Genomic DNA, 22841 nt, shown 5'->3' with positions numbered 1-22841 from the left:
GTAAACAGAAAATATGAACAATTAAAATTAAAATACAGATAAAGAACCCCATACAAGCTGACCTCACAAATTATTACTAGAAATGGGCCACAATCAAGTGTGAGCTCCATAGAAGGGAGTGTATACCTTCATAACATTGGAAATGATATACAAAAAGAAATAGCACATGCTTTCAAAGCTGAAAAATATAATCAAGATGTAACCTGAAACTAATACCTGATTACAAGATAAAATGGGAAGTGATTTCTTAAAACAACATAGTGATATTTGTTGACCACAAATCATGTCCATAAATCAGTTTTGTAAAATTCAGTTGAGTATTCATACATGTAAAATTGGTTGATTTGAAGTTTATACATAAAAAAGGACAGGTTTTTGCAACAGATAAGATTTTTAAGGGCTGGACACATGGACTTATCCTGCACTACAAATGAGCATTCTCATGCAAATGTGGATGAGTCTAACACCTTATCGGATGTCTTCATTCTGACTAGGGGAAAGCCCCCCCCCAAGCAAATGAAGATGGGTTTAACATCCTATCACGTCATCATTCTGAGCAGGTGAAAGGCCAATTGGGTGACATTGGGAAGTCTGGAGTCTGTCTCCCTTTTGAAGAAAGAGGACTTGGAACTGGATTTATCATATTTTTAAAAATAAAATAATTTAGTCGAAAGGATTGCTCTTAACACTTGGACTCTTGACAATCCTGTATTGGAATTTCAGTTTGTCCTGGCGCATATTCCCTATATACTGCCAGGTTGGATTGGAGATATTGAAGTCCCACCAACAGGTGACCTTTGATTGATTATGGAGAAATAAAGCATGCTTGTGAAAGAAAAGAGCTGGTTGAAAGTGACAGAAGTATGGACATTTGGTGAGGCCACCAGGTGAGTGAAGCAGTCAGCTCAAACAATGCCTTTTTTCAGAATATATTATAGTAAGCATCAGATTAAGCAGAGTTCAAAATTCTTAAGTGTAAAACATGCGACTTGTTGACAATCTTCTGTATCTTCAAAGAAACAAGTTTTAATGCATCCTGGTTTACTTTGTATTTAGATGGTACTTGCGGATAAAATATAGGTACGTAAGGATAAACTTCGTGTAAAATATGTAAAAGTTTTATGTGGAAAGGATGGAATTTCTTTACAGATGGCAAAGTGCTGGTTTTCAAAAGACCTGACTCAAAATTTTCAGTAGGGGCTATTCCTGAATTCAGAGTTTGAAATTAGTCCTGTAAATTAAAATAAAGTTCCAAGTACAGGGTGGTAAATTATAACATTTGCTTAATGCAGTATACTTTGGGGCTTAAAGAAAATTATTTTTCTAAGTGAATTTGCATCATATGCATCAATAAGTGTCACTCAACATTTAAACACCCTTTGTAATACTTCTTTATAAATAACATAATCTACATTATCTTATATTGTAATAGTAGTTCTTTATGTCTGCCGGATGGTACAGAAGTTAAGGTTGTGAGCTGTAATTCCTGTGGTACAGGGTTTGATCTTCTCAGCCTTTATTTGCCTACTAATTAACCCTCAGTAAGTCATTTAATCAGATTGTTCCTGGGTTGCCCTTGAAAATGGACTGCAGGTCTAATGGGCCTACCTGGTTAACAAATTGTATTATTACCATGGCTTCAGGTTGGATGAATGTCCAGTGTGAGGGAATACTTGCCATGTGAACAATGTGGCCATCAATTCAAAAACAGTGAATAGAATACAATAGTGCAAATAAGTGATGAAAAACATGGGAATGAAATATACAAGATTTAAAACTGACACTGGAGAAAAGTACAGAAAGTAATGAAGATGATTTTGAAATAGCTGCAAAATTATGGACTTGTGCTGTACCACAGATTAACAGGGTAGTAGGTTCAGGAAGAAAAATTAGCTTTGGGAATTGACTCAGAAACATATGTTAGTTCAGAACATTCTGGGCAGGAGGCACTGAAAATAAATAAAAAAAAGGCATTTTAATTTGGAAAACAATTGTAAGAAAGGAAAGGAGTAAATGGATAGCTGACATTACAGGGTTAAATATGAACTTAAGAAGAAGAGTGTTAGGTGAAGACGAAATTAAGAATGTTATTTTTTTTTTGTAGGCTGTTTGTATTAAATTAGTGAACAATTTTATTTCTAGAATGAAAGCACGCTTTTCTGAGGAACATTTTTGGTCAATCCCTGAAGACCATGAATATGCAGGAGTTACTATAATATGTAAATAATGCTGTGTGTAAAATGTTGAGAGATTATTAACCAAAAATTTGAGAAAATTAAAATCATATATGATGTGTGAACAGAGTTCCAAATCTTATAAATACTTATTCTCACAATATATGAAAGGGAAGTAGTTATTAGATCTGCTGTTTCATTGTTTTAGTTATTTATTGACTTCTTACATAAAATAATAAGTGAGGGACACATTCAATACAGACATGGATATAACTGATAGCTAGAAAAGGTGCTGCCCACCATGTGGTCTAAAAACAAAGCAGTAACGGGTTGCAAAATACATTGTGTAGCTAGAATATAAAGTAAACTGAATTCATATAAATTGATATTTTGACTGGAAGCTTTTTTTTTCCAAAAGCATCAACGATAAAAAAAAAAATCACAAAAGAAACACAATAGAAAAAAAGGTATGTGTATAGCAGGGGGTGATAATGTGTATGTGTTTGTGGGTGTGTGCATGCATATGTGTGTGTTGATGTAGGTAGGGTGAGCTAAGCGAGGTAAAAAAAGGTTAGGGGAGCATCAGCAAAGCAACAGAGAAACAAAGGAGTGATAATAAGAAGGAGAAAACATAACGGTCTGAAAACTAATACCGAGAGCAAGTCTCCTAGTATCTGGTCCCTGTTCTAAGACTGCTTTATGGATAGGTCTTACACCAGAGTAATTCACTTACTCTGAGAGAAAACCTTGTGGAATTGGGGCAAGCTCACAGTGAAGCAAGGCACTTACACTGAGAGCAAGTCTATTAGTATCTGGTCCCTGTTCTAAGACTGCTTTATGGATAGGCCTTACACCAGAGTAATTCACTTACTCTGAGAGAAAACCTTGTGGAATTGGGGCAAGCTCACAGTGAAGCAAGGCACTTACACTGAGAGCAAGTCTCTTAGTATCTGGTCCCTGTTCTAAGACTGCTTTATGGATAGGCCTTACACCAGAGTAATTCACTTACTCTGAGAGAAAACCTTGTGGAATTGGGGCGAGCTCACAGTGAAGCAAGGCACTTACACTGAGAGCAAGTCTCTTAGTATCTGGTCCCTGTTTTAAGACTGCTTTATGGATAGGCCTTACACCAGAGTAATTCACTTACTCTGAGAGAAAACCTTGTGGAATTGGGGCAAGCTCACAGTGAAGCAAGGCACTTACACTGAGAGCAAGTCTATTAGTATCTGGTCCCTGTTCTAAGACTGCTTTATGGATAGGCCTTACACCAGAGTAATTCACTTACTCTGAGAGAAAACCTTGTGGAATTGGGGCAAGCTCACAGTGAAGCAAGGCACTTACACTGAGAGCAAGTCTATTAGTATCTGGTCCCTGTTTTAAGACTGCTTTATGGATAGGCCTTACACCAGAGTAATTCACTTACTCTGAGAGAAAACCTTGTGGAATTGGGGCAAGCTCACAGTGAAGCAAGGCACTTACACTGAGAGCAAGTCTATTAGTATCTGGTCCCTGTTTTAAGACTGCTTTATGGATAGGCCTTACACCAGAGTAATTCACTTACTCTGAGAGAAAACCTTGTGGAATTGGGGCAAGCTCACAGTGAAGCAAGTCACTTACACTGAGAGCAAGTCTCTTAGTATCTGGTCCCTGTTCTAAGACTGCTTTATGGATAGGCCTTACACCAGAGTAATTCACTTACTCTGAGAGAAAACCTTGTGGAATTGGGGCAAGCTCACAGTGAAGCAAGTCACTTACACTGAGAGCAAGTCTCTTAGTATCTGGTCCCTGTTCTAAGACTGCTTTATGGATAGGCCTTACACCAGAGTAATTCACTTACTCTGAGAGAAAACCTTGTGGAATTGGGGCAAGCTCACAGTGAAGCAAGGCACTTACACTGAGAGCAAGTCTATTAGTATCTGGTCCCTGTTCTAAGACTGCTTTATGGATAGGCCTTACACCAGAGTAATTCACTTACTCTGAGAGAAAACCTTGTGGAATTGGGGCAAGCTCACAGTGAAGCAAGGCACTTACACTGAGAGCAAGTCTATTAGTATCTGGTCCCTGTTTTAAGACTGCTTTATGGATAGGCCTTACACCAGAGTAATTCACTTACTCTGAGAGAAAACCTTGTGGAATTGGGGCAAGCTCACAGTGAAGCAAGGCACTTACACTGAGAGCAAGTCTATTAGTATCTGGTCCCTGTTTTAAGACTGCTTTATGGATAGGCCTTACACCAGAGTAATTCACTTACTCTGAGAGAAAACCTTGTGGAATTGGGGCAAGCTCACAGTGAAGCAAGTCACTTACACTGAGAGCAAGTCTCTTAGTATCTGGTCCCTGTTCTAAGACTGCTTTATGGATAGGCCTTACACCAGAGTAATTCACTTACTCTGAGAGAAAACCTTGTGGAATTGGGGCAAGCTCACAGTGAAGCAAGTCACTTACACTGAGAGCAAGTCTCTTAGTATCTGGTCCCTGTTCTAAGACTGCTTTATGGATAGGCCTTACACCAGAGTAATTCACTTACTCTGAGAGAAAACCTTGTGGAATTGGGGCAAGCTCACAGTGAAGCAAGTCACTTACACTGAGAGCAAGTCATTTGTATATGGGCCTCACTGAAGCAAGGCACTTACACTGAGAGCAAGTCATTTGTATATGGGCCTCACTGAAGCAAGGCACTTACACTGAGAGCAAGTCATTTGTATATGGGCCTCACTGAAGCAAGGCACTTACACTGAGAGCAAGTCATTTGTATATGGGCCTCACTGAAGCAAGGCACTTACACTGAGAGCAAGTCATTTGTATATGGGCCTCACTGAAGCAAGGCACTTACACTGAGAGCAAGTCATTTGTATATGGGCCTCACTGAAGCAAGGCACTTACACTGAGAGCAAGTCATTTGTATATGGGCCTCACTGAAGCAAGGCACTTACACTGAGAGCAAGTCATTTGTATATGGGCCTCACTGAAGCAAGGCACTTACACTGAGAGCAAGTCATTTGTATATGGGCCTCACTGAAGCAAGGCACTTACACTGAGAGCAAGTCATTTGTATATGGGCCTCACTGAAGCAAGGCACTTACACTGAGAGCAAGTCATTTGTATATGGGCCTCACTGAAGCAAGGCACTTACACTGAGAGCAAGTCATTTGTATATGGGCCTCACTGAAGCAAGGCACTTACACTGAGAGCAAGTCATTTGTATATGGGCCTCACTGAAGCAAGGCACTTACACTGAGAGCAAGTCATTTGTATATGGGCCTCACTGAAGCAAGGCACTTACACTGAGAGCAAGTCATTTGTATATGGGCCTATTAAACCTGACAGACAAAACCAGACAATCACAGGCAATAATGATTCCTGTGCAGACATGTACACAAATGCCCTGTGCAATCCTCTTAGCCACTGTATAGACTCGGCTGTACCTGACCAGATTAAAAGCAGGCTTTCCCAAAAAAAAGAAGCCATCTTGGTGGGCATCAAGTATAAACATATTATGTAACAAAAGGAAAAAACTGATGTCCAAGAATAAGAGGCAAATGAAGGGGGGAAATCCTAGGGGGTAATGCAACATTGGCTAAATGGAACTGTTAAAAAATAATCTCTTATTAGGGCCACAGGGCTGCTGGGAAACAACTATTTTCATTGTTTATTCTTTTAGTTAAATGGTGTGTTTTAATATGAATGAGTGTCATTTTCACAGTGCTGATTTGTTTTTGGGTGGCTATTTACAGGGATTTGGGGTTGATTAATAAAACAACCCAAATCCTTTACATGATCACATAGTTAGGCATACTAAGTATTCTCAATTCAATAAATTTTTACTGAGCAGATCTCAGAAACATTTTGGTTTACAGAATTCAAAAGCTATTTAGAGCTATTTTAAGCAAATCCATTTACAATATATCACAAACCTTATTTGCATAAACTTTAGAACGTAACCTAATTTTTACCATTGAAATAGACAACAACTGAAAATACACCAAAAATTGCAGTTTGCTATTGACTGAACAAATGTGCACATAGTGGAAATGTGAGGTGAATTATTTGGTAACAGTATGACGATGTAAATACAGGCTGAATTTTTTTTATTTGTTTGTCACAAAATCACATTGGTAGTAGAGAGCCTTCTGCATAATAAAACGATGAGTATAATCACAACAGATGATCCACGATAACAGAAATTTGGTTCGTACAAGTCACAATTTCACAGGCTGTATGTCACTTGCCATAACAAAATGCATTTTAATGAATAGAGCAGTGAGAACACTTCTGCTTTGAAGGTACTTCTACGAAAAGTATATATTACAGTTTTACCTCAGAATTTTCTGTGATATAACTCATGCCATTTCTCACACGTCTTTGTTTGTTAAATCAGTGTACCCATTTATTTATTTATTTAGCAGATTCTCCCATTACACTCTTTGAGAAATTTGAAATAAAGCTCAAAATCTTCCCTTGAAATAAAGCTCAAAATCTTCCATTGAAATGTTGTGTCCTTCGGCTTTTCTTGGTTAGGGGTCGCTACAGCGGAACTTCGGTCCGCTAATGATTGGCAGTAGATTTTTGCATACCGAGTTGCCAGCCCTGACGCACAGCCTTCAACAAAGGTACACCCATTCATGCATGTCTCCACACAGAAGACGCTTCAGATGAGAATCGAACAGGACAACGTTTATTGTGAGGCGACAGCGCTACCACAGCACCACTACCGCAGCTCAAAATCTTCCATTGAAATAAAGCTCAAAGTCTTCCCTTGAAATAAAGCTCAAAGTCTTCCCTTGAAATAAAGCTCAAAACCTTCCACGTGGCAAATTGTCTCATAACAGCTAAGACCACTAACAAAGGACACAAGGAAGATGTTTGTAACATTATGTTCACTGAGTTACAATATAGAATGCTGCCTCCCAGTGGTTGCAGGTAAGTCAGGTAACATTTGAAATGTTGGGACCCACAAAACACAGGGACTGAATGGCTGAAAGAACAGACTTACAGATATTAAGTCTGAGATGCCATTTCTCAGAATATTCCTTGTTCTCTGAGGTATGCAATCTTGGAGTTGGCAAATACAGGTTCATGGGGTGTGAGGAGCTTGTCCCCTCACATGGAGTGGGCAGGGAGGCTTGAACCCCTATAAAAAGAAGGCTTAAGGAATAGAGCGATTTTCAAGATTCAATCTGTTTATTTTTGTCAGCTTTTTGGCACTCAGCATTTTGAAAGCCGGCATTTCAGTAGGGAGCCAATAAGCTATGTTCTCCCTCATGTTGTACTAGTTAATGGAAGGTTGCCAGGTAGATCATAGTACTAACAGGGCCTTCAGTAGTGATGGTGTCACCTAAAGTTAGCCATCTTCAAAAGGAGGAAGTGCGAATGTCTAATGGCATGAGTACAGGGTTGCATTAAGATGCTACTCCCTCAAAAGTATGTTGCCATAATGTAGCACAAAATTATTTGAACTTTCCCCAAAATTATGTTTAGCACGAATATGACAGTGAGTGTGTCATGTTCACTTTTACCACTCCATGTTAAATTAATTTGCATCTTAGGCTTAAAGAATACTAACATCATGGTTCCACAGAGTCAAGAGTGCCCAGCTTTCAGAATTTGTTTTAATTTAGTAATATAAGAACAGGCACACCTGGTACACTAACATTATGCCATAGTCTTCACTTTTCTTTTTAATTACTTAGATGGCATTTGTGCTCTCTTCTTTAAGTACTTTGCAAAACAGTTCAATTCCATATGAAATAAATGAGGTTTATTTACTTTGTAGAATGGCTGTAAGACTTAAGCTGCATACATTTTTTGTTAGATTTCAAAAGGCACTTTCCAGACTGTCAGAACACCCCCCCCCAAAAAAAAAAGTTGATCAGATAAATATATGTGTAAACATCAGTATAAATATATTTTTAAGTGTACAGCTGATCTGTATATTTTTTCTGTGTATTATAAGGTGCGCACACACACACATACACACACACACACACACACACACACACACACACACACACACACACACACACACACACACACACACACCAGTTTAAATAATGCAAAATATGGTGTGTAAAGAAATGCATTAACACGCTAATGATACACAAACCACAATAATGCCATGTAACATCACAAAATGCAAAGTGCTTTAAAAAATATGTAGGTAGGTATGTGTTTATGCTTTCTTTTCAACTGTACTGAAACAAGTTTAAATCAGTATTTGGAATGACTGTTACAGGAGACCTGCAGTTTGAGAAGGGAAAATAATCTAGTTTACTGTCATGCTAACCCTTAAATTTCTGTCCTGCAGCACTTGCAAATTTTGTTTCATAGTCTATTCTAAATCATGCAGTATCAGTTAGTGTAATTTTTTAAATAGATAACAGCTTTCTGGTAGTGTCCATTATTTGAAATGTTACAGTGTAATATGATCAGAAGGCATACCCACCTGAAGCAAAAATAAATAGTTCATTAAAGAACATGAAACAGTTCAAGGAACACAAAAAGTTTAATGAGAAAAAATATATATTTTTTTCTTATGCCACCTATTCCTGATTTCACCAACTTTTCTTAAAGCTACACTAGTCCTGTCTTAGATACATGACAATTCTTTATCAAAGATGCAAGTTCTCATATTGTAAGCAAGTGAAACATAATTTACCTAAATATCAAAATGAAAGCATTTTTATGAAAAAGGGCAAGACCCTCAACACCTCACATCTCATAATAATTCTAAAACCATACTGACTTAGAAAAAAGACTAAAATACATTTTAAAGGGCATTTTACCATTACTCTGCTTCTCAGTCATAATGCAGTCATAAACAATATGCTAACACTGTTACAAGAACTGATACTAGAATAAGCAACCCCAGAAAATTAAGAATGAATAAAAAACAGATACAAGTATACATGCCTTACACTGACTTGAACAGAAACTGTTACTTCTATAAATAAAGAAGAAAAAAGTCATTTAAAGGTAAGGTTTCAGCCTGGCATGCTGCTATTCGCTTACCTGTTTTCTCATTGCAGTAACATCTTTTGGATTTAGGTCATGTGATACAACATTGGAGACATTTCCTGAATCCCCTGAACTACAGAAGACAAGAAATAATGAAAGAAATAATGCATTTTATTCACTATTTTTCACAAAAATGGATGTGCACAACAGATGACAAATTATGAAGGTTAATTTTATTTCACATAAAATCCAATCGTTAACAGCTGTCTTATGATAGCAAGGTAAGTACTGAAACAACATTTCACTGACGTAAGTTTATTTACTGGTCCAAGATTAGAGACAACATAACATAGTAGATCACTTATTTATTATAGAATAATGCGTTGACAAGTCCCGTCATGTTTAATATAGTTATAGCAGCAAAGTATGTGATAAATAATAGTACTGTTATCAGACCAGTCATTACATATGTATAAAAAATCTCATTAATGGTTTCGCCTATGCTGTCATTGCTTTATTTATTTATTTATTTATTTATTTATGTGTTAACTACGTCAGCTGGTTAGTCATGAACCTTTTCAGCCATGTCTCAGGCCCATACCTCTCGACCTCTTAGTGCAAGAAATCTGGACAGAGTTTGAAATAATGGGGGGACAAAGGCCCAAAAGTGGGGACAGATTTTAAATATTGTTCTTATAAATTTAGAAAACTGCTAGAATAAGATGATTTCAGTCAGAATACATTTTCTGAAGTATATGAAGTCTGAAACTCAAATGCATATCATTATTTATTGACTTCAATTCTCACATAATCCCAGAGATTTGACAGAAAACTACACATCTTACGAGGAGCAGACCAAAGATATGCACTAAAAATCTGGACATTCTGTGAAAATCTGGACAGTTGAGAGGCATGCTCAGGCTTAAAAGGCAATGGTAAATGTTTGCATGTGGACAGTTTAGAACAGACAATCAACCAGCATTTTTGGGAGCTTGGAGGAAACCAGAGTGTACACACACACACACACACACACACACACACACACACACACACACACACACACACACACACTAATCGATAAAGTCAGTGTACCTTGGGCCCTTTGTGGCTTTCAAACCATGCCCCGCCCCCCACACTTTTTTTGGACAATGCATAAATACACATGTTCTTTTTGAATCATTTAAACAATTGTTTAAAATTGCATATATTGTTTAATAAAACAAAACTTGAATCTATTTGAAATTTTAGTAGAAGTGAAACAAAATGTGTTAACTAATAATACATACCTAACCAACTTTGAAACATTTTAAATGTAAAATACCACTCAAACTGCTGTCATTACAGTCTACAACTCAAAATATCCAATTGTGAGAAAAAAAATGGCCAGAGAAAAATATTTCAATTTGCTTTACACAAATGCACACTAGTCCTGCAAAGCCAAACTAATGACTGTTTTACTTGATCGTGATAGTAGGGTCAGTTCTCTTTTACAGAAGCCCCTGTATGCACATCATTCAAATGTTCCTGATTTTGCCTACTATTTTTGCCCTGTCCTTCATAAAAATTGATTTTGTGTTAAATCATTGAGGTTTACATGCAGTCAGTAATGTCAGTCATCAGAGTTTTGTATGTTCTATTGTTAAAAATATGCATGTTGATGCAACACCTGCTGTTCTATTAACTTCAAAATGAATTTGAGTAATATTTAAAATTTCCCTGATTTTGGGCCTTTTTTCTTCCATTATTTTTTACCTCTGTCTCACCTCATTGAGATAGGAAATAATACCTCAACCTCTTAGCACAAAAATCAGTGAAAACACTAAAAATAATGCTGGACAAATGGGAAAAACAAGAATGATTTTTAAATATTACTTTTAAATATTTAGAAATTTGTTAAAATAGATTGTTTTTGCATTAGAAAACATGGAAATAAAATCTGAAACTCAAATGTCTGTCATTATTTTGTGATTGCTGGCAGAAAAACACAACTTTTATGAGTAACACTCCAAAATGATTAGGTTAAATTGGGGCATTCTGTGAAATCAGGGACTATTTTAATTTTATTTTATACTTTCATCCTCAGCCAGCCCTCCATCCAACAGTCAGAACAACATCACTAACTGTGACGGGCATAGCTCTCATCTTCTTAGCACAAAAAAAAATCTGGAGAAAGCCAAAAATAAAAGGGGGACAAGGTCCCAAAATAGGGACAAATTTTAAATATTGTTCTTATAAACTTAGAAAATTGCTGGAATAAAAGGCCTTGTGTTACGATACATTTTCTGAAAGATATAAAGTCTGAAACACAAATGCCTGTCATTATTTAGTGAATTTATTCCTCAGTGATTTGCCACAAAAATCCAAAAAAATCACAAATTTGATGAGGGACAGACCAAAAATATGAGGCAAAAATCTGGACATTCTGTGAAAATCTGGACAGTTGAGAGGTATATGATGGGCCAGTCATCATCTGTTGAGTTACACAGAACTTGAAGCTATTTACCTGTGCCCTTCCCTAGTCTTCCAGGAGAGCCAGCTAAAACACGTGCTGAGAGATGTGCTGAGAGAAGTTTTCCTTGCATTTTTAAAGCTTGAGCTTCACAAAATATCCAGGAAAGTACTTTAAATTATTTCATTTGCAGTTGTTTGGTGATTTCAGTACTTTTTTTACTTATTTAATCAAATTTTGTATTTTTTTACAGTTTGTTTAGTTAAACTTGCTGGCCTTATATCTTAAACAGGCATCTGTCTAGGTTCCCTATTAGATGAACGAACACTTAAAATGTCGAGGACGACATGCTCGACAGCTTTTAACCGAACATTGATCTAAGCAAAACCTAAGAATTTTGAAACAAGGAGTTTCGAAAAGTTATAGTTGGCCAGCCATCAGGAAGCCAATGGCTGATGTCAAAATGTTCACTTTGTACGTTCACTTTGTATAGTTGTTCTTACAGCCCTTCATTGTGGTACAGTCTCATTGTTCACCCTGTGTAATGTTATGACCGTCTTCCACTGTGGTGCAATCTTGGATTTAGTATATTTAAGTAGGGGGGGTGGGGGTGAAGCCCTCCCAGTTTATTTTGTTTGTTGATTTGTTTTTTTTGGGGGGGGGTTTAATGATGTACAGTACATTTTAGCTGTCAGCCATTGGCTTCCTGCTGGCTGGCCAACTATAAGTTTTCGAAACACTTTGTTTCAACATTATGGGTTTTTTCTTAGATGAACTTTCACTTAAAAGCTGTCGAGCATGTCGTACTCGACATTTTTGTTCTTTCCTACATTTTTACATTTTCACCACTTTTTTACAATAAACTACAGCTCAGTTAAAATAGCTGATATTAAGCATTTCTTAGTTGCCTAGTTGGTTGTGCAGCTAATAGATCCTCCATTTTGTAACACCAAGCGTTCTCCTTTGTTAATTCTTTAGATAACATCTAGCTAATAAAAGTGTTTTCCTGTGACTTTCCACTCTTTTTCATACTTTTACAAGTTAATCATATTTAAATACAACTTTTGGTTGTTTTTCTGGTCTGGGTGTAAACTTCTGAGAGCAGTAGAGGTTATATGGTGGCTAGGAATAATTGGTTGCTGTTTCTTTGGGGTAGACATTGTTTGTTGGAGTTTCATCTGCTTTCTTATTGGTTCTGCCACTTTTACACTCTGATTAACAATGAGTGGTAGCACTCCATGTAATACCACATGACACTGTACTCAATAAACACAGGCACTTTCATTGTCAAATTGCCTCTTAGGAACTTGAGCTAACTTCACCTCCCAGTTATAGCTGCATAAACTGCTGAATTAAGCAGCAGTACATTGTTGTACATCAAAAGCCAATTTTATTAGAGGGAAAATATTAAAAATATAAGTGGCAGAACAGCTGTCAACATAGATTTCTGTATTCCAGACCAGAAACATATTTATACTTTGCAAGGCATGGCAACAGCAACTATATGTTGCCACTTTGAATAAAGTTCATAGTACTGCTTTGTTACTTATTTATTTATTCCCTTTTGTTTACTGGGAGATAGTTATGGAGCAGAGTGTTAAGGGCAGAACAGGTTGCTGGTTTGTGTACTAGATTATGGCTAGATATAAGTTGTAGGTAAACAAGATGATGTGGAAAGTCAAACTATTTCAGAGACTGGAGAACAGTACAGTGGTGAGAATTACATTTAGAGTTAGTTGCAAACTTAAGCTATTTTATTGTAGTAGGTTTCTAGTTTACTTTATAGTGTGAAATGGAGGTTAGCACAAATTGGGGAACCATATAACAGTGACAGTAAAATGTATCTGGGTCTAGACTAGTTTTGGTAGGAATGTTGAGAAATCCTTTGTCTATAGAGAATTCCAAGATTCTGGTGCATTTTTCACATTGTTCTGTATATGAAGGTCAAATCTGAGATTATCATCTATTGTCATACCAATAAGTTTTGTGTAGAGGGACTAATTTGATTTCTGTGTTATTCAAGGAATAGATCCTGAAGTTATTTTTCTGAGAGGTAAGCATTTTGGGAGTGAAAAGCAAGAGCTTGGTTTTCTTAGGGTTAAGTAGAAGATGGTCAACAGAGAATATGATCTCAATAGAAGTGAGGGTTTCCTGCATTACAACTTGAAGGTTTGGCAAAGAATTTGAAGAACAAATGATGGTGAAATCTCCTGCATATTGATTAGAGAGCCTTGATGTGAAGAAGTATGAAGATTATTGATAAATATATTAAAGAGAAGGGGACCAGGAATGGAGCCTTGGGGAACCTCAGTGTTAGGTATGCATGTTAAGAGGGTGCACTGCCATCTACCTGGTGTCTACTAATCTAGGTAATTGGAGCACCTTATAAGAGTGGGAAATGAAAGGCAATAGATGGATAGTTGATGTAAGAGTTTGGGGTGGGAGACAGTGTCAAAGGCTTTGGATAGTTCAAGTAAAAGTGAAGAAACCAGTTTGTCAGAATCCCTAGCTTTGTTGACAGTATCCATGAAGGATAATAAGACAGTTGTTGCACCATGGCCTGGGTGAAAACTGTGTTGCATGGTGATTAGTAGTTGATTTTGAAGGAGGTGGTTAAGGAGTTGTTCATGTACACATTTTTTCAAGAAGTTCTGAGAGAGAGGGCAGAATAGCAATTGGATGAAAACTGAATAAATCAATAGAGTTACTTCCTTTACCTAGGTGGAATAACATGTGGCTTTTGTATAGGATTGGGACACAGCATTCTTGAATGAATCTATTTATAAGAACACTAACAGAATAGACTATGGCCTATGTTGCAAGCCTAAGGTATCCACTTGGAAGTTTATCTGCAGAAGTAGAGCAGGGTTTTAGCTTGAGTAAGAGGTTTTTGATTAAGATACTTGAAACAGGCTGGAAAGAAAAGGATGGAGAGACAGGGTAGAGGAAAGATACAAGTTGTTTATGGTACATGGGGAGAAGGAGTTTTTAGGAGAGAGGACAGTAGAGTGGTCAAAGGAATATGAAGGTGACATTGCATAGTTTGTAGTTAGGTTGGCAGTACTTTCAATAAAGTGGATATTGACAATGTTAACTATTTGGTGGGGTCATTTCTTGGCTGGGGCTGAGGTAGTTTTGGGATGCTGGCTTACAAAAGTGAGTTAATAGATGAACAACTTTTTGGGGGATTTTGTTCGCGGTTGATTTAAATGGTTATGTAGAAGTTATTTTTGTCATTCATTGTTTTTGAACCTGATTTGTAAGTTGCTTATAGAGTTGTAGGTATTTGTTAGTTATGAATTTTCTACTTAGTTTTGACAGCCATGGGGAATAATCAGTTTTAGTTCTTTTGATGCACACATGAACTAGACTATTAAGGGGGGTTAAGAATGCTTCACTGAAATAAAATATTGTTTCATCTAGGAGAAGAGTTTTTAGCGAGGATCCGTTATTTGCCTTAAAGGTGTCAGTGAATACCTGTTGGTTAAACTGAGAGAGATTACAGGCTGTTTTATAGACCTGTTTTCTGGTTACATGGGATGTTATTCTGTAAGCATAGGCTGGTAGGTAGTTGCTCAGGGCATCTGGGAATTTGCCAGCTTCTCTGAACTTACGTGGGTCAGATACTAGAATCAAATCAACAGATCCTTGTTTTTTAGCTTTATTATGCCTTGTAGGAACTGAGATGAGCTGAGTGAACCAAAATAAGTTAATACTATGGGTAGGGAAGTCTGAAATTAAGTTTTGCCAGTTTATATTTACATCACCTAGTATTATGGCCTCATTAATACTTGCATTAGCTAGCCAAGGTGGTATGTCTTCAAGTATAGGAAAGTTGTTATCTGGGGGGATATAAACTACAATGATGCATAGATTTTTAGTCTTATTCATTTTTAGGAAGGTAATAAGAATTTCTGCATTGGTAGATTTAGGTATGATGTCAGAGTATGGGGTAAGACTATAGGAGATAGGATTAAATAAGACTATACTCTTGCCTTTTGTTTATAGTCAGTCTGCTCTGGTAATATTATATGGGGGATCATGGGGTATTTTTTGTTGGGTTTGAGCTAGATTTCAGTGGCAGCTAATAAATCTGGAGTGTAGTGGTTAATACAAGCATGGAAATATGTTATTTTATTACATATGCTACGAAAGCTGATTTTTACAAACTTTAGAGATTTGCTATTACTGCTTTGTTTTAAACAAGTGAATATTATACAACATTGCTTATGTAAGAGAAGCAGTTAGACAGTTTGGCTTTGTTTTGTTACAAATTGTGGAATGAATACAGTATTGCTTGTGCACTCCATGAATCAAATCATAGTAACACATTACTGTATATGGGATGAACTAAACTATAACATGTGTGTGTCAGTAAAAGAATTTGAATTATCATCTGAAGAAATGTTCAATAATATTCTGTTTACATGTACTTAAGGTCTGTAGTTCTGCTATGTTAGTTAGATTACCATAGATTATTGATAGACTTCACTTAATCTATTCTGAACAATAAATAATTGCCTTAAATTGCCTTGTGTCTCATTGGATTTACGTAAGGTGAATGGTAATACAGTCCCTCTTAACACTGGAGTGCTCATCTAGTTTTTCTAAAAGAACCTAGCATGTTATCTCATCTGCCTGTAAAATTAATGGCACAAGGATGTGGGGGAGCAGAGGCAAAGACAGAAGTCCAAGACAGCCCCATTTCTCCAATTAGCCATAGAATGGGCCTGGAGTGTCTTTAAAGGGATCTTTTTGAAGATAATGGGAGCTACAGACAGCAGAATCAGCTCAAAAAGAATGCATCATGAAAAAACAGAACTGCAGCACAGGTACTATCATCATTATTTCATTGTTAGATGCATTGACAGTGAATTCACTTTATCTTTTCTCTTACTAAGAATGTTCTTACAATGAGTTTCACTGGAGAAAATAAGATAATAAATTAATGCTTTTCAGTTTTAGAGAGCATTAGTGACATGCCATATAGGTTCATAGGTAGGTACTAGGCTATCTGCCCAAAGACATTTATAAGCCAAACCGGAATGTGTTGGCTTTCTCCTCCCCCTTAGGTTAGCTACCTGTGCCTCTGTCCAGCAGAGCCACTGAAGTGATCCCCAGGGTAAACTTCCTTTTTCCCATCCACTCGTCAAGGTTTCTCGAGTGTTAGTGAGGAGCTCTGCCTAATGTAGATTGGAATCTTGTTCCAGAGCATGGGAAGTCTCTGGGACAGGAATCTATCCCTCCAGCATGTCTTATTTACTGTTGTGGTGAGATTTAGATCCCTAGAGCATGTGGCTTGAGGGGACACGATTTTCTTTAGGTGGAGCATGTTCATCAATTCTGGGTTGGACATGGCCTTTTATGTCAGGCAGAGATCACCTCTGAGTAGGTGGTATGCAACTGAGTATAGCTGGAGTTTCTTCAGTCGAGCTGCACAGGGCATCTGTTTGAGGCCAGTGATCCTCTTGGTGAGGTACTTCTGTGGTCTTTCCAACTGTTGCAGGTGTATTGTAAGGTACATCCCAAATGGGGCGTTGTACTCTATGATAGGTCTGATAACTGATGCGTAGAAGGGCATAATGACCTCTTTTGATCTGGATGCAAACTCTTTTGTGATTAGGTGGGCCATATAAAAGGATTTTCTAACCACTATGGCAATGTGATTATCAAAGGAGAGATTACTATCTACTTGGGTCCCCAGATCCCTTATTTCATCTTCTGTATTTAGGGGGCTACCACCTATGTGGTAATTTGAGGGTAGTTTGTTTTTTCCAAAGGGGATGACTATGCACGTTTTGGCATTTAGTTTGAGGCCATGGTTTTGACACCAGGTATCTGTCTCAGTTAGACCCTTTTGGAGGATATGTCAGCCAGAGAGTCAATTATAGCCCCTAATTTGCAGTCGTTTGTGAACTTGGTCAGCCATAGTCCTCCTGTGCTTGTCTGTACCTCTGAGAAGTATATGCCGAATAATAGGGGGTCCTAGGACTGAGCCCTGGGTAATGCCACTTGTAACCGGTTTAGAGTCAGACCTAGCTCTTGCAACTCTTACCATGTGGGTTCTGTCTGTGAGCCAGTTGGCAACCCATCTCATGACTTAGGGGTTTATGTTCAGGCTGGTGAGCTTGTCTATAATACCAGAATGGGGAATGGTGTTGAAGGCCTTTGCGGGGTCTAGGTAGGCTGTGTGGACCACCTTTCCCTCATCTATAGCCTTGGTAACTGTCTCAAAGAAGTCCATCATGTTTAGGAGACATGATCTGCCCTTAACAAAGCCGAACTGGGTAGGGTCCAGTGTTTGGCGGTTCCCAATGCCTCTGTTAATGAGATCCACGATAATGCGCTCCATAGCCTTGCAGACCAAGCTAGTCAGGCTTATAGGGTGAACGCTCCTGGGGTATGTTGTGGCTCCACCTTTGTGGAGTGGAATAACCGTTGCTGTGCACCACTCTATGGGCACGTAGCCTGTGGAGAGGCTGAGTTTGAACAGTGTGTTTAGGTGAGGGGTTAGTTCATCTTTGAGCTCATGTAAGACGCAGGCTGGGACACCGTCCATTCCCATTGATGCTGTGTTTTTGGCTTTGGAGAGGGCTGTTTTAACCTGAGTGTCTGTGATTTCAGGGGCACTACATTCTTCTAGTATGGTTATGGGCCCTTTCGGGGGTGAGAGGGGGGTGAAGTTTGCACTGAACCTGTCTACCAGGATGTTGACGATATCAGTCGGTTCAGTGTATTTTGTGCCATTCTGCACTAACTCTGAGCAGATCTGGGAATTGCCACTTAGATTCGTGACATAGCTAAATAATGCCTTGTGGTTATCTTTGGAGTCCTTGGCACTTTTATTCTTTCGAAGCTAGACTTAGATGATTTTATGAGGGATTGTAGTTTCTTGCTGATACTAATCAGGGATGCCTTTCCCTCTTGGAATTTTACTCTTTTCTGTACTAGTTTTCTCCTTATATTGTATAGCTTGTTTATGGCAGGGGTCCACCAGACTGTTTTCCTACAATGAATGGCAAAATAATCTTAGTTGTTTCGCAGGAGTAATGAGATAAAAATACGTGAGGAAAAATAGACTGGTGAATGTAAGTTCTCAGGATTGTGAGAATGTATCATGTTTAAAAACAGGATAGCAAGCCATTTCAGATGTTGACTTTTTTGCAGTATAGAGTTTAGCCGTAAATTGCTTAAAAGTTTCTAAGCAGTAGCTCTATGAATTCATCACATGGTCTTTGTTGTTCTGAGTTGCTTAAATAAGATGGCGGAAAATATGTTGTTGTTTAAAATAGAAGATGATAGAATTGCGGTGGTGGCGCTGCGGTAGTGTTGTTGCCTCACAGTAAGATGTTGTCCTGTTCAATTCTCAGCTAAAGCGTCTTCGGTGTGGAGACATGTGTGAATGGGTATACCTTCGTTGAAGGTTGTGTGTCAGGGCTGGCAACTCGGTATGTAAAAATCTACTGCCAATCATTAGCGGACTGGAGTTCTGCTGTGGCGACACCTAACCGGGAAAAGCCGAAAGACATGTCATTCTACCTGGCAAAGTTTTTCAGCATTTCAAAATCAAAGACTGTACTGTAAGGTTATATTCCCTGAAATGAGTGCTGGACAGTTTAAAAAAGAAAGAAAAGAAATCAAGAGATAAGCACAAAAAGCAGGTAAAGACTTTTGCAGAATAAATTCCATTTGCTAGACAATTCTAAAGCAGGAAAAAAGACAGGAGAGACTAGATTACACTTATTTCTCATTTATGTACATAAATTCTAAAGTGCCAGACAAAGAAAATGTTGAAAATTGCCTATGCAGAAACACTGCACTCCGTGTTATGAGAAAGTAAAACGAGTAAAAATGTCACACAGAAAAAACTCAGTAAAAACCAACAGAAAAATCTCGTAAGGCTAGACTTTCTACTGTGTGAATCCTTAAACCTCTTGTATTAGAGGCAAATGATCCTTAAAGGGCATTAGGTGTTTCAGGTATATGGCTTGCTAGATTTTTCTTTTGTTTTTATTGAGTATTATGAGAAAGTCAGACCTCTGACTTTCAGGATACATGTTTTCAGCAAAAGAGAAGAAAAATGTTTTAATTTCATTTTCATTCATGTTCTATATGCAGTGAAATTTTAGAACAGTTATATTTAAACAGGTTTTGATTCCAAAAGCATTTGGTTTTAATGTAATGATTTCCAGATATGGGCAGTATTTCAGATGTATAATAGTTATAAATCACCATCAAATCTTCATGGTTTTAAAAGAAAATTAATCTCATTGGTGGTAACTGTGATATTACAGGATGTAAAATTAAATTTCTCACACTTCTACCAAGTTACAATTGTGGACCTTTATTCAGTGATAATGTTATATTGTTGTCTTAGTGACAGGACATCTGATTTAGAGTGCAAAAAGTATTTTACTGTAATTCTCCATCACATGAAATAATGCATATTACACTGGCATTGAAAAGCTAATTAATGTGTTTAAATGTTTTAACAGGACTTCTTTTTCAAGTATATCTCTGGGTACATGAGTACCCTACCCCCATCTACTGAGAAAGGCAATCTGAGGTTTATGCAAGTATTTTTTTTTTTGTTTATTTCATACAGCATTTTTAAGGATAACGATTTCATAAAGGAAATTTGAATTGCTTCGACATGTTAATCTTTTACAATGAGATATAAAACCACAAAATGTAATTGCAGAAATACACATACACAAGGCTATTAAGTTATTGGTAACACGACTTCAGGTGTGTTCAAAACCATATACCTGCAGCATGTGAAAATGTAGAGTTTATAAGTATTAAACAGTAAATGAAAATATCTATCTGTTCTGGAAGATGTAATAAAAGAAACAAGTGGTTTTATGTCTAAACAGGCCCTTGCAATACACACATAACTTTCATCTGTTGGATTTCTAAAAGGACACCATGAAAGCATTTCAGATTTCTTCATAAAATGTCATTTTTACAGACTGCATTTGTTGACAGAAAATAATCAACAAGTGAGATACATGTTTTATATTGACATTTTAGTGGAATATTATAGTTACATAAAGAGTGATTTGTGAGCTTTTTAACGCCAGAATATTAAATTATGCCACTTAGTTCTGTCACAAAACAACACTGTTACCAAGGGGGAAGGAAATCGGCAAGTCTAAAATTTCAAGTGCATGAAGTATTCTTTGGCAAAATCTATTTTGAGTAAACTCACATTTTTTTATTATACTCAAAAGGGAGACATCCCAGATAAACCAGAATCTGCAGTAGATTTAATTAATCAATGTTACAGGATTAACAGGTTTGTCCATATGTGTATAAAGTTCAAACACATCAGTTTCTAATATGCTTTTAAAGGGTGGAGATCTAAAGACAAGACAAGAATGTCTTCCAAAGCAACATGAGAAGTAATTAGATACAAAAGCATAGGAAATACTTCACGGACTTTTGAGTGGAGTGAAAGACAGTTGTGGTCTGACACATTATCCAGATAAAAGGTTAGAAAAGTCATGACAGTTCACAATTCTAGCCATAGTTGAAACAAATCAGTAATATCTCTTCCAGTGCAATTTTTTGACATGTATATTTTATTTGTAAAAAAATGTATTGTAAAGTATTAGTAATTATCATGTACCTTAGAGCTTTTCTCTCCAGGCCTCTACTGAATATGGGATTCTAGGACCCCAGTCAAACTTTCCTGGTAAACAAATGTCAAATAAATAAATAAATGAGGTAAAACAAAATGTAATAGGAAAGAATTTTATTGTGTCTCTTATTTCTTGCTTAGAGCCAAGATCTAACTAAGTAGGTACATAGATACATGTAAATATTTCAGGCATGGGCAATAATGCCCGTCTAGCTTGCCAATATTCTACAACAGTTATTCCTATAATAAGTGTCCAGGTAGTTTTTAAAATACCTAAACTAGTGCTTGCTTTAAAGTAATTTGGTAGTGTGTTCTATGCAACTCTCTCAGAGAACCAATTACTACACTTCTCAATCATATATAATCTTCTACATAAGTTGTCTGGTGATGCTCTACTACAGGGGTGTCCAACCTTTTGGCTTGCTGGGGCCGCATTGAGTGAACTGAAATTGTCTTGGGGCCGCATATAAAATATATAATATAGTTAACTTTTTCGCTGCCACGGATGACCAAAGTCGACCTTCTGGCTGTACTGTAGGTGCATTCAAACAATGAATAAATATAATAAATGCCTATTTGCCTTAAAATTATAATTCTCATTCTAATTCTAATTCTCTAATCTAACTGTTAACTCTAACATCTTAGTTAATAAATAAATAAATATATATATATATATATATATATATATATATATATATATATATATATATTTTTTTTTTTTACAAATAAACAGATATTCACTACAGCACTAGCATTTCTCAGTGGGAAAACCATTCCAGCAGTACAGCTATGTAAAATGGCAACAATAGCAGCCCTACAATACTATAATCCACAAAAATAATTCAAATAATTTCCAATAAAGTAAAGAATTCACATTGCTGACTTAATAAAACAATTCTAAATAAGCTACAAGATGGTCTCACCCAAACAAATGACTGGTGCCAGATACATGGCCTCAAGCTAAATGCTAAAAATGCATCACCATTCCCTTTGGGGAGAGTGATGTCCTCACAAATTATCAGATTAATAACAATGTTGTAAGCACACAATCAGTCGTGAGGTGCTTGGGCACCAAGGTTGATAGAAACCTGACTTTTGACCACCATGTCTCCGTTGTACGGGAAGTTTTTACATGGCCCATCTCATTAGTAAGGGTATCTCATCCAGGGACAAGGTGGTCATAACATCCCTGTATTCTTGCTTTATAAGAGCCATTACTGAGTGCAAAGCCCCTTTTGGCATGTGCATCAGTAAAACACCCTGCCAAAACAAAGACTACAACCATTTCTGTCAAAAACGTCAAAGGACTAAGTTCACTTAGTTATCCAAACAGACTAAAAAGCTTCTTGCTTTCCTCTGTCTCTCACTGGCCCCTATAGGTTTCATCATTGGCTTGCTTTCCAGGCTAAGAAAGATCCTGCCTTAAGAGACTTCCTCCACCTCAGAAATACTGGTTATACTTAAAATGCTCATTACAAAGACCACAGCCTTCACTGCAACATAAACAAGCCACTCTGTATGGACAGGTTCTTGATACAAAAACTTCAACTTCTATAGAAAGCTCCTCTCATTATCAGACAATGTAGTTCAACAACACGACAGCCTCCTCTCATTATCAGAC

The 22841-nt window shown here is 37.2% G+C and overlaps 1 protein-coding gene across 4 annotated transcripts in view; it reads right to left on the bottom strand.

The window, feature by feature from the left end:
- Positions 1–22841, bottom strand: part of LOC122790041 (mitochondrial fission factor-like) — a 323878-nt gene that overhangs the window by 77986 nt on the left and 223051 nt on the right. For all 4 annotated transcript variants that reach the window (XM_044057597.1, XM_044057599.1, XM_044057600.1 and 1 more), the window contains one exon: positions 9183–9261. In XM_044057597.1, the coding sequence (XP_043913532.1) occupies positions 9183–9261 (79 nt within the window). The remainder of the gene's footprint in view (positions 1–9182; positions 9262–22841) is intronic.

The sequence above is a fragment of the Protopterus annectens genome, chromosome 15.part0 (genome assembly GCF_019279795.1).
Source record: "Protopterus annectens isolate FY-2018-M chromosome 15.part0, PAN1.0, whole genome shotgun sequence".
NCBI classification, from domain to species: domain Eukaryota; kingdom Metazoa; phylum Chordata; order Ceratodontiformes; family Protopteridae; genus Protopterus; species Protopterus annectens.
The sequence above is the reverse complement of the archived record's forward strand: the minus strand, read 5'-3'. Positions and strand labels throughout refer to the sequence as shown.